At 52.7% G+C, this 11,414-nt stretch overlaps 4 protein-coding genes across 4 annotated transcripts; 2 read left to right on the top strand and 2 right to left on the bottom strand.

Annotated features, from left to right (window-relative positions):
* Window positions 1-75: 75 nt before the first annotated feature.
* Window positions 76-1,263, bottom strand: PV10_00066 (uncharacterized protein; the record flags this gene model as incomplete). The annotated part of the gene is made up of 1 exon (XM_016364089.1): window positions 76-1,263. One exon carries the CDS (start codon window positions 1,261-1,263, stop codon window positions 76-78), a length of 1,188 nt encoding a protein of 395 aa, XP_016227738.1.
* A 403-nt stretch (window positions 1,264-1,666) lies between these two features.
* On the top strand, window positions 1,667-6,524 carry PV10_00065 (uncharacterized protein). The gene is made up of 2 exons (XM_016364088.1): window positions 1,667-2,054; window positions 2,112-6,524. Exons 1-2 carry the CDS (start codon window positions 1,903-1,905, stop codon window positions 6,394-6,396), a joined length of 4,437 nt encoding a protein of 1,478 aa, XP_016227737.1. The 5' UTR covers window positions 1,667-1,902; the 3' UTR covers window positions 6,397-6,524.
* Window positions 6,525-6,715: 191 nt separating this feature from the next.
* Window positions 6,716-8,515, top strand: PV10_00064 (uncharacterized protein; the record flags this gene model as incomplete). Its single annotated transcript, XM_016364087.1, has 1 exon — window positions 6,716-8,515. Exon 1 carries the CDS (start codon window positions 6,914-6,916, stop codon window positions 8,513-8,515), a length of 1,602 nt encoding a protein of 533 aa, XP_016227736.1. The 5' UTR covers window positions 6,716-6,913.
* A 281-nt stretch (window positions 8,516-8,796) lies between these two features.
* PV10_00063 (uncharacterized protein) lies at window positions 8,797-10,587 on the bottom strand. Its single transcript, XM_016364086.1, has 4 exons — window positions 10,229-10,587; window positions 9,766-10,170; window positions 9,110-9,689; window positions 8,797-9,036 (listed from the first exon to the last, which is right to left on the bottom strand). Exons 1-4 carry the CDS (start codon window positions 10,566-10,568, stop codon window positions 8,970-8,972), a joined length of 1,392 nt encoding a protein of 463 aa, XP_016227735.1. The 5' UTR covers window positions 10,569-10,587; the 3' UTR covers window positions 8,797-8,969.
* Window positions 10,588-11,414: the final 827 nt, after the last annotated feature.

The following is an 11,414-nucleotide window of genomic DNA, read 5'->3' as shown; positions in this document are numbered from 1 at the left end:
GGGCCAACAAAGATAAGTTTCTCCATTGTGGATTTGATATATCTCAATGAGGCGTCAATCTGCGACGAGGGTCTCTCAAGGATCCGCCGACCTAGCGATAAAGTCCAAGAGAAAGAGTTGCGAGGGATCCAGTCTGGTGAAATCATGGTCTAAAAGCCGAGTGGCATATGCGTCAAGGCTAGCAGCCATTTGTGTGCGCATAGCCTCCGTGGGAGGTAACTCAGCAAATTTGAAAAAGGGTCCATGTCCAACGAAGAGACAGTAATCGACAATCTCATCTGCACTGAGCTTCCCAAAGCCACCCTCCCTCATGATCAAGATCGTGTCGAGGACAATACGGAAATGGCGAGCGTCGTTATATGGACGGAAAAGCCTTGACCTATCGAGAGCAGGGATCCACCTCTTTGGAAAGTAAGGAATCAAGAAGGAGAATGGAGATGAGCGAACGGCATAACCCCAGAGGACTTCCTGCGCAGCTGAGTGCCTTAACAAACGTGGATCCGACGGGTTTGAGGCTGCAACTTGAGGCGGGGCTGGCGGGAATAATCTCATCTGATCTCGAGCGAAACGAAGGCGTTTGGTGTACTTTCTGTTCACAGCCAATCTATCCTGTTGACGGCGACAGGTTCCTGGGAGGATGGCTGTTGGCAGAAATGGAAGAACTAATGGAGTGAATTCTCCACAGACAACGAAGACAAGGCTGAAGGGAATCAATTTATAAAAGTCGCTGGGGCCCCGGTACAAAAGTTGAAATTGACGGCGAGTGATGGTAGTTGGGGATTGATAGAGCACACTGTGAGCAACGACAGCACCAAAGCTAGGGGTGGCAGTTTGGCCCTGAAAGGAGGATAGATGGGTTTTGAACCGTTGATACTCCTTGAAATTGGAGAAGATCTTTTTCAGCCCAGCCCAATAGAACTTGCCCACTGATTTCCCAAGACGCAGGTAGTATTGAAACCGATCAGGAGTGCCGACAGGTTTTCCATCCTTGGGTTGTGGGGGCTCGACAACTTCTAAATCTGGTGGCGCAAATTGTTGCATACTCTCGGGGGATGACTTTTCCGCCAATACAAGAGGTGGAAAGACTGGCTCCGGATGGTAGAGCGCTGCCACGGCTTGACTCAGCGTGGATGTTGTGCCTTGATTGACAGGTTTGGTGGCGAGGAAGCGACAAGGCCTGGCCGTCCGAGGGGTGGAGAAAAGTACATGGCGGACATGGCGGCAGGCCGAAGGAGGACGGAGCTGCAACGACGAGGGTGGCATGAGATGCGTGGGAGGGAGGAGAGGAGGGAAGAGAGGAGGGGGAGATTAGGGAGAGAGGGTTGGTGAGGACGAGAAGTTTTGGTCGAGCTGTCGAGTCTTTGGTGTCGTCGTGGGATAAATATTCAAATATCCAAATATCCAAATGTAAGCTGAGAAACAGAGGAAGGAGCAGGAACAAGGATAATAAAAATGGTAGAACCCCCGAGAGCGTGACTTGATTGGCGGAACGGACCATCTCTCCGCAAAGGGAAACCACGTAGGGATTATACGCGGATTGCGTCCAACGCGCCTTCCTTTGCTGCCATGCTGTCATTTCAAATTCCGGGGAAGGAACGAAACTACGAAACTGCGACAGGTGGACAGGCACAAGAGACACATCAACAACATCCACAACGTCCACAACCTCCACGACATCCAACAACTCGACCACATCTATTCATCTATCTTTCTATCTTCTACCGTTCACCTCAACCCCGTCAATTTCAGCAACTTGACTTCTATCTTTCCGTCCTCTTCTTCATCGTCGACGCCTACAAGCCACCATTCAAAATACCCAAATCTACCTCTTACTTGAGCCTCTACAATCTCCATGCAGTGACTTTTCCCAGGCCATGTGATTGAGAGCAAGCGCTCCTCATCATGTCTTCCCACTCCCGTACACCCCAATGGAGCCTTGCGCTTCTTGGTCCCCTTATTCTGAGCATTTTCTCGACCGTGGCCCAATCGTCTGCGGCTGTCAATGTGGCTCTGAAGACCTCCTTCGATGCTGCCCCTTATTTGGTTGAACTACTGTATGTTAATATGTACACACAGCCCAGCATCAGAAAATACTAACCCAGCCATCCCAGGGAGACGGCTGCCCTCGAGAACTCGTCGTCATATTTCCCCCTCCTCGATCGCATCGCCGATGGCGCCTTTGCCGACCTTGAGTCAGACCAAGATTTATACAACCACTTCATAGAGATTGTCCAGAAGGATGGCCACTTATCCGCTCCCGACTCCCTCTCCTCCTTCAAGTTTGCCCTGTCTCTTCACGCCGCCGCCCCGAGAGTCCAGGCCCATTTCCAATACTACAACACCTCGGTCCAGTCTCTTCTTCCTGCCGCCCAGGATGCTGCTTGCCCTGTTTGGGTTTACTTAGACGGACAGCAGTATTGCTCCCCTTCACTTGACCGTGCTCAGCAGCCTGTCCAGCTACCAGATGTCGACACTCCTTTGCCCTTCGACCGTATCCTTGGCGAATCTTCTGATGGTCCGCCTTCTATTCTCTACGCCGACATTACACATCCCCTCTTCGCTCAATTTCATCATGTGGTTAGCAAAACCGCCCGCGATGGTGCCTCCTCATATCGACTACGCTACAGACCCCCCGTCTCTACCAGCTCAAATCCTCTGTATGTCAGTGGCTATGGAGTCGAGCTCGTCCTCAAACGCACCGACTACATTGTCATTGACGATCGAGATGCCACAACACCAGATCGCAAATCCCCCGAACAGCTCTCCCTTGAGAAGGCCGAGGAAGAGGAGCTGAGTGATCTCAAACCGTTGACATCTTCCGAAGTAGCTCCTTTGGCTTTGAATGCCGCCAGCTTCATTGCCTCTAGCTCCAACCCTCTTGACACTCTCCTCCAGATATCCTCTGACTTTCCTCGATACTCGTCCCTCCTGGCCTCCGCAAATGTCTCAGATGATTTCTTGAGAGAACATCGGTACAATCGAGAACGTTTCCTACCTTCTGGGTACAATGTCTTGTTGATCAATGGCATGCAGATTGAGCCGCGACAGATTAATGCCTACTCTCTGATAGACCATCTCCGACGAGAACGACGAATCATTGACAATCTGAAAACCATTGGTTTGACTTCGTCTGAGGCCATCGATCTCTTGTCCAGCCAAGTCATTGCCGAATCTCAAGCCAACGAGTCTCCTCAACGTTTTGATTGGCGCGACAACCTCGAAGATGGAAAGGCCTTGATGTGGCTGAATGATTTGGAAACTGACAAGAGGTATGCAGGATGGCCGTCCAGTCTTCAAGCCTTGTTCCAAAGAGTCTACCCAGGCCAACTCCCCCAAGTTGCTCGTGACATTCACAACCTTGTTGTTCCCATTGACATGAATAACATCAAAGATGTGGAACTGGTTGTGACGGCACTGCAAAGTCTGGTCAGGAGAAAGGTACCTCTTCGCATCGCGCTTGTGCCTATTGGTGATGGCGAAACTGCCGACACATATGCAAAGGTCTCTTACCATATTCTTGACACCTATGGTTTAACAACCTTGATGGCCTTTTACAACGACATTGTCTCCGGGAAGAAGCTTTTGTCAACCCCAGAACAGAGCTTTGCCGCAGTCATCAAGGGACGCACTCCTCGAGAGGGGAAATATGTCCTTACCTATGACCAGGCTCTCGCCGCTGATTCCGTTGAACAGCATCTTGCTGCTCGAAACACCTACATTGATCGACTCGCTCTTCAAGGCGCCAGCATTCCCTTCCTCATCAATGGTGTCGTCATGACACGCACAGACAGCTGGTTTGAGACCATGAGCGCTCGCTTGTATGCCGACTTGCAGATCCTACAACAGGCTGTCTACGGAGATCTCATTCTTGAGGAAAGTTGGATTCCGGAATTTTTCATCGGTCAAGCGCCGTCGCGACGTAATCAGCTGGTGTTCCCCCACGACCCTAAGGATGTCAGGATCCTCGATGTCATTGCTCTTGCCACAGCTCATGGTGGAGATTTGGCTGCTTTACCACGTGTCGCTGGTTGGGATGCAGACCTTCTAGGAGATCGTGCGCACGTGCTCCTCGTAGCCGATCTGGACTCTGCTGCTGGCCGAGCTCTGTTGGAAGAGACTATCGCTGTCCAACATCAGAGACCCCACACCGATATATTGATTCTTCACAATCCCGCAGTCGAGGACGCCTCCCCGGGAATCGCCTGCAGTTTGTATGCCATGGTCGAGGACGGACGACGGGATGTTTACATTGAGAAACTATGGGACCTTCTCGAACGTAAAGAAGACTTCGCTGTCCTGGATGGGGCTGCTGTCTCGGCCTGCAGAACCTTTTGGGCAACCAAGCAGCCTGCGGCAAGGGCTATCGGATTTATGGCTGGTGAAACTGGCCTATGGGTGAATGGTAGAACAATTGGGCCGCTCGTGGCCCCTTTTTCTACCACTGACCTCGAATCCCTGCTCGACTCTGAGCGCGAACAGAGGATCAGTCCGGTCACCACGGCTATTACGGGTCTCGGTCTTGAGAAGCGTTTCGAGGATGCATTTGACCTGGCCAAAGTCACGTCCCTGGTCGCCCGGTCTCTCAAGTCAGATTTGCCTGAAGGACTCCGTGAAAGCGCGCCACTGATCCGGATGGATCTATTCAAGGTCTGGAACGAAACTTACACAGCGATCAACTTGGCCAATCATGAAGATGCGACTGTACAAGTCGTTGCCGTCATGGACCCGGCGTCTGAGGTCACTCAGCAATGGGTGCCGATCATCCAGACTTTGTCTCAACTCCATGGTATCAACGTCAAAATCTTCCTGAATCCCAAAGATCGATTGACGGAATTGCCTGTCAAACGATTCCTGCGGCACGTTGTGAGCTCCGAGCCTTCATTCGACGACAAGGGTTCTCTGCAACGGCCAATGGCTTCATTCAAGGGGATCCCCAAAGACACTCTGTTCAATCTCGGCATGATTGTTCCTCCCTCATGGCTGGTAGCCCCCGAGAAATCAGTTCATGACCTTGACAACATCAAACTCAGCAGCCTTGCCGAAGGGGAAAACGTCGACGCCGAATATGAACTAGAACATATCTTGATCGAGGGCCACGCACGCGATGTGACTACTTCACCTGCGCCGAGAGGAGTTCAACTCCTCTTGGGCACGGAACAGGAACCTCATTTTACAGACACTATCGTCATGGCCAACTTGGGATACTTTCAGTTCAAAGCGAATCCGGGATATTGGCAGATTGGATTGAAGCCCGGGCGGTCGTCCAAGATCTTCAACATCGACAGTGTCGGGCCGAGCGGCTACGAAGCGGCACCGGGGGATGAAACCACGTCGGTTGCACTTCTTTCATTCCAGGGCTTGACGCTTTTCCCACGGCTCTCTCGCAAAGCTGGCATGGAAGAGGAGGATGTCTTGGAGTCGCCAACTGGAGCGTTGGACTATCTGAGCAAAGGCGCGTCATTTGCTTCTTCGGCTCTGTCATCGTTGGGCTTTGGAAAGAGCACCGATTCTAATGCCGACATCAACATTTTCTCGGTGGCGTCGGGACATCTCTACGAACGCATGCTGAATATCATGATGGTGTCGGTCATGAAGCACACCAAACACACGGTCAAGTTTTGGTTTATTGAACAGTTCTTGTCGCCTGATTTCAAATCGACGCTGCCATATTTGGCTGAGCACTATGGGTTCAAGTACGAGATGGTGACGTACAAGTGGCCGCACTGGCTACGAGGCCAGACGGAGAAACAGCGTGAGATCTGGGGATACAAGATATTGTTCTTGGATGTGCTCTTTCCCCTTGATTTGGACAAGGTGATTTTTGTCGACGCAGATCAAATTGTGCGGACGGATATGATGGAGCTGAATCGAGTAGACCTCAAAGGGGCGCCGTATGGATTCACCCCCATGTGTGATTCGCGGACTGAAATGGAAGGGTTCCGGTTCTGGAAGCAGGGCTACTGGGAAACGTACCTGCGAGGCAAACCGTATCACATCTCAGCATTGTATGTGGTGGACTTGAAGCGATTTCGACAAGTTGCAGCAGGGGATCGATTGAGGCAACAGTACCAAGCTCTTTCGGCTGATCCTAACAGCTTGAGCAATCTCGACCAGGATCTGCCCAACCATATGCAACACAGTCTCCCTATCCACAGCCTGTCACAAGAATGGCTGTGGTGCGAGACGTGGTGTAGCGACGAAAGTCTGGCGCAGGCCAAGACGATTGATTTGTGCAACAACCCGCAGACCAAGGAGCCCAAGCTGGACCGAGCTCGGCGCCAGGTTCCGGAATGGACAGAGTACGATGACGAGATTGCACGGGTGATTGAGGCCGCCAAAGGAGTGGGCAGCGACGGTGAGGCCATGGATGGCAAGCGGACACGAGATGAATTATGAAGACAATGTGGGGTCTAGATGAAATCAGGCTATATAGACTGTACAAATATGACAAGAAGCACTTTGTTGGAGACGATGAGATTACAGGATAAATAGAGTATGAGAAGAGAAGAGATAAAGACAGATTGAGAACACCATTTGTGATGATCTCGGTGGAATATTATTATTATTATCTCAACTCACAGGGTTGATTGATTTTATTCACACCAAGGCTCAACGTCGTCTCCACTTGTTGACGTATGCAATCAGGCCCCAGCCTCCAGACCCAAGTCGGACGATAATGGATGTTGGTCTTGGACCTAATCTCACTTTTGGACACCGACACGCCAACATCTTGACCTTCTGTTGAATCCAAAATGGGATCAGCTCGAACAATATCAGCTGCTATCGCACTTGAGATGACGACGAGATGATGCTCAATCATAGTGGATCAAGGACAGTAGATGAGGTCTATCCCACCCAGAGGATACATATATAACCAGGTTCTGAACAACAGTCAACGTCAACGCCACAAACCATGGATGATACTGGCAACCCGGCACTGGTCACACACCAGGCGACCGTTAACAAGCTGTCGAGGCAAATCGGCCATTTCTACCAAACACAAACACCTTACCGTGTCTTTCATGGCAATACTAATTCAACCCGGCCGAGTCTGCGTACACTCGACAATACAGTCGACATTACCTCGTTGAACAATGTCATCTCCGTCGACACAGTGGCTCAGACATGTCTTGTCGAACCCAACGTACCCATGGACTTGCTCGTCGCCTCAACGTTGGGTCCCCATGGCCTGGTATGTCCGGTGGTGCCCGAGTTCCCTGGCATCACCGTTGGGGGCGGGTTTGCCGGAACGGCAGGAGAGAGCACTTCGTTCCGCCATGGCTTCTTCGATCGTTGTGTCGAGTCGATTGAGATCATCCTTGGCGACGGCGAGGTGCTCCGAGTCAGCCGCGACGACCCACACGGACGTGCAGATCTCTTCCAGGGCGCCGCGGGAACCTTTGGCACGTTGGGGCTCGTCACGCTGTTTGAAATCAGACTGGTCCAGGCAAAACCATACGTCAAGTTGACATACCTGCCAGTCGCCTCCATCGTTGACGCCCAAGACGTGTTGCGTGAACAAGCAGAAGACCAGACAGTCGAGTTCCTGGACGGCATTATGTTTGGGCCCGACCGAGGCGTTTTAATGGCGGGAAGATTTGCTGATCGCGGGCGACGAGACCAGCCCAACGGCCATGTCGATGATGAAGACGATGAAAGTGACAACAGTCATCTCCCTATTGTCACCTTCTCCAAGGCCTGGGATCAATGGTTCTATCTTCATGCCGAGGAGAGGATGGTGAGCAGCCTCAAGGCCAAGGTCAGCGCCGACGCCGGATCACAGGTTCAGTCCGACATGATCCCATTAACAGACTATCTGTTCCGGTACGACCGAGGGGCATTCTGGACAGGATCACTGGCATACAAGTACTTTGTAACGCCATTCAACCGGGTGACGCGATACCTGCTGGACGGGTTCATGCACACTCGAGTCATGTACCACGCGCTGCATCGATCTGGACTGATGCAGCGGTTCATCATCCAAGACATGGCGGTGCCCAACAAGAACATGGCCGAGTTTTCCTCCTGGTTGGACCAGAACCTGCCTCACATCTACCCACGCTGGCTGTGTCCGCTCAAGCTAGACGAGGCAGTGAGTCTCAACCCGCACAACGCCGTCCCAGCCCGCGTCCAGGAAGACGTCCTGCTCAACATTGGCGTCTGGGGAATGACTCCCTCGGACCAGACCCAGATCGGGGCTAATCGCCGTATCGAGAAGAAACTCAAGGATGTCGGTGGCATGAAGTGGTTGTACGCTCAGACCTTCTACACCGAGGACGAGTTCTGGAACATCTACGACCGTCCTTGGTACGAATCGCTGCGCCTCAAATACAAGGCCCAAGCACTGCCCAATGTCTATGAAAAGGTCCGGACAAAGGTCGAGCCTGAAGATCTGAAGAACGGTTCTCCCTTGTTCGGCGTCGAGAAGGGCTTCTGGAGCATTTGGCCTTTGGCCGGTTTGTACGGTGTGGCCAGTGTGCTCAAGGGTGGCACTGACTACCTGAGAAAGGGCTAAGATGGGTAGAGTTCGTCAGAGAACATTCTCTGTATCAAAACACCATGTATATAGATCAGAGTTTGGTCCAGGGACAACAGGAAAGGAGAGTCTCAGGTATCTTTGCCCTCCTAGAGATACGTCCGTAAATATCTCAACCATTCATACTTGTCATGTAGCTAGAATTTACCCACAATGGATATGCAAAAGAGCACCTAAAGCCCCATCACCACCAGACAAGTACTTATTATCCAAACCAAAACTATGCAAATTATTCAGTGTCGGGTGCAAATGCTCACCGACAAAAGACTGGTAATCCTGCTAGGAATCCATTGTGTATGCGAGCCTCTGTAGTCATCAATCGTGGAACCCGGTCCATATGGCAACGAAAGTGATAAAGGACCACCTCCCCTCTCCAGTCCAGCCCAGCCCATCTCTACCCAGCTCTGAGAAACGCCATGCTGGCCCCATGATTTTATCTACCTCCAGGGCCCATCTCAAACGGGCCAGACGCGGACGTCTCTTGGTGATTCGACATCAACCTAAAGCGCCACTGGTCAGTCAAATGTGGTCGAAAGGGGTATGCCTATGGCTATGGCTGGCAAAGTCACTCACGGTTGAGTTTGTTGGGCGTGCATTTCATTCTGCGGCGGCGGGCTCATCCTCGACTGTCTTTGCAAAAAGCCCTGAATGCCACCAGCGGCCGCTGGGGTGGGTGCGTGGGCCGAACCCGGGCTACTGGCGCGTTGTGAACTCAACTCAGCTCCTGCAGCTCCTGCAGCGAACTGCGACTGGTCCTGACTAGGGGCCACACTTCCTTGCCCAAAGATGTCATTGTTTGGCACCGGAGATCCAGGCCAGCCCGGCGCTGTGTGAGGCGTGCCCATGGGATACCCGGCCTGTGGAGGGAAGCCGGCGGGATACCCCGGCTGCGAGTATTGACCCGTAGGATTACCAAAAGCGTCTGTAAGTGGAACTGGTCCAGTTGACATGGTCGACATATGCTTGTTCATGGTCGGCGTCATGCCGCCTGGTTGCATCGAGTTGTGATAGTCGAACCCTCCTCCTGGTGGTACATAAGCTGGAGGTGCCGATGCCATCGGAGGTTGAGCGCCCGCCGCACCCCGGTTTCGACGTGACTTGCGTCCACAGTAGAACAAAAACGCCGCCAGTGCCACTGCGACTGCAGCACCGCCTGTCACGAGGGATGAAGGTCAGTACGAATGCCTGAGTCGACCAATCTAGTCGTGGGAGTTTCCAAATTAACATACCAATGGCGATGCCTGCGATTGCACCACTCGACAGACCGCTGCTGGAGCTGGTCGCGGCTGGAGGGCTGGAGGTCTCAGATGCCCCCGATGAGGAGCCCGTTGAGGAGGCAGTTTCAGAAGAGGTAGACGAAGACGTTGGGAAAGGGGTGTCGGCCTCGTTGGGAAAGGGCTCTCCTGGCAACAACATGAAGGAGGAGTTGGCGGCAAACTGTTTCTGGATTTCGAGCGAAACACTGGCGTTGGGGTTGATGACGCCAACCATCTGCCAGTCGATGCATGACCCGGGAGCACCACAATAGTAGAAGATGGGATCGGAGTCGTTGATCAGGAGCCGAAAGGTGTCGGGCTCTGGCAGGATGGCATCAGTAACCCGAAATCCCGAGTCGAAGCCGACTTTGTCAATGCCTGTAGAACGACTTAGTAGAGCGACGCTGCAATATCCATCACATAGGGCGTGACTCACCCGTCAACTCGTATGGGATGCAAGGGAATTTATATTCTGCTCGAATGACCGAGTGATTGGTCGGGTAGAAGGCAAACTCGACAACATTGCCGGGACTCAGTTGGACGACAGCAGGATTGAAGGTATGGCCCGTACCCCCGACCGAGACGGTGCGAGTGATCTGTTGTGACGTGGTCGAGGTCGAGGGTTCGGTGCTTGCGGCATCGGGTGCTGAACCTGTCGTGGCCGCAGCAGTTCCATCTTCAGATGAGGTAGCCGGATTAGGATTCTGGGCGACGACGAGGTGTGTAACGGCCAACGATAAGATGGTAAAGAGCCTCATGACTGGTATCGCAGACATGAGGAAGCGCAGCCCAGGACGACGGATGAGATTTTGAGGAATAGTCCTAAAGGTGCAATCGTAGGAGCAGAGGTGGGCGCTCTGTGGAGGGACTGGACCAGTATGTAGTACTTAGTGGGCCGGAGACGAGACCTTACCGTGTGCTGCTTGGTGTTAAAATCAAGCGATAGGATGCTCAGCTAATCTCCTGCTTCCGGGCTTCCATGTACCTCGTTTTTCGTTTTGAAGAACGATAGAAGGATGGCCACGATAAACCGGGTCAAGAAAGGAGGGGATGCCGCGTCCAAAATAGGCTGGAACACGACTCAGCAAGACTTTTTCCCACCGACTGGGACGACGAGGGTACGGGCGAGAATCCTTGGGCACAGGGTGCAATCGGTGAATGGCACTCTGCGCTTCTCGAGAGCTCTTGGGTTGCATGTCACCCACGCCTAGGGGCCTGTTGGACCCTCGAGTTGTCCATTGCCTTTAGGCCGCTCGCAATTCTGGTCGTGGTCCAGTCACGATCATGCCAGTGCATAACCGAGCGGTGCGCCGTGGCTTGCAAGGGAAACGACTCGAACGAGGGCAAGAAGCGAAAATCAGGATGGGTTGTGACTGGTGGCGGCGAGGCTCTGAATCCTTTGGGCTTGGAATGGTGGGCCAATAACACCAGGGTTAATGAGTATCGTCGGTCGATGCTAACCCAGACGGTTGAAGTGAAACCAATCACACCGCTGGAGATCAAAGGGGGCACCATCGTGGCGGGTCGCGTTCGAGGCTGACCAGGATCAATAGCCCCAGGCAGTACCCAGTCGAGGCAGGGCTGAGGGACGGATACGACTGGGTTAAAGGCATATTCAGGTA

This window comes from Exophiala mesophila (assembly GCF_000836275.1).
Source record: "Exophiala mesophila strain CBS 40295 unplaced genomic scaffold supercont1.1, whole genome shotgun sequence".
In the NCBI taxonomy this organism is placed as follows: Eukaryota; Fungi; Ascomycota; class Eurotiomycetes; order Chaetothyriales; family Herpotrichiellaceae; genus Exophiala; species Exophiala mesophila.
Note: the sequence above shows the minus strand (reverse complement) of the source record. Positions and strands in the feature narration are given on the sequence as shown.

Bases quoted from the DNA above. Each gene is read 5' to 3' on its own strand.
- PV10_00065 (XM_016364088.1), top strand. From the start codon at position 1,903: ATGTCTTCCCACTCCCGTACACCCCAATGGAGCCTTGCGCTTCTTGGT. The intron at 2,055-2,111 runs GTATGTTAATAT...CAGCCATCCCAG, and splicing joins CCTTATTTGGTTGAACTACT to GGAGACGGCTGCCCTCGAGA.
- PV10_00063 (XM_016364086.1), bottom strand. From the start codon at position 10,568: ATGTCTGCGATACCAGTCATGAGGCTCTTTACCATCTTATCGTTGGCC. The intron at 10,171-10,228 runs GTGAGTCACGCC...GTCGTTCTACAG, and splicing joins CATCCCATACGAGTTGACGG to GCATTGACAAAGTCGGCTTC. The intron at 9,690-9,765 runs GTATGTTAATTT...CCCTCGTGACAG, and splicing joins AATCGCAGGCATCGCCATTG to GCGGTGCTGCAGTCGCAGTG.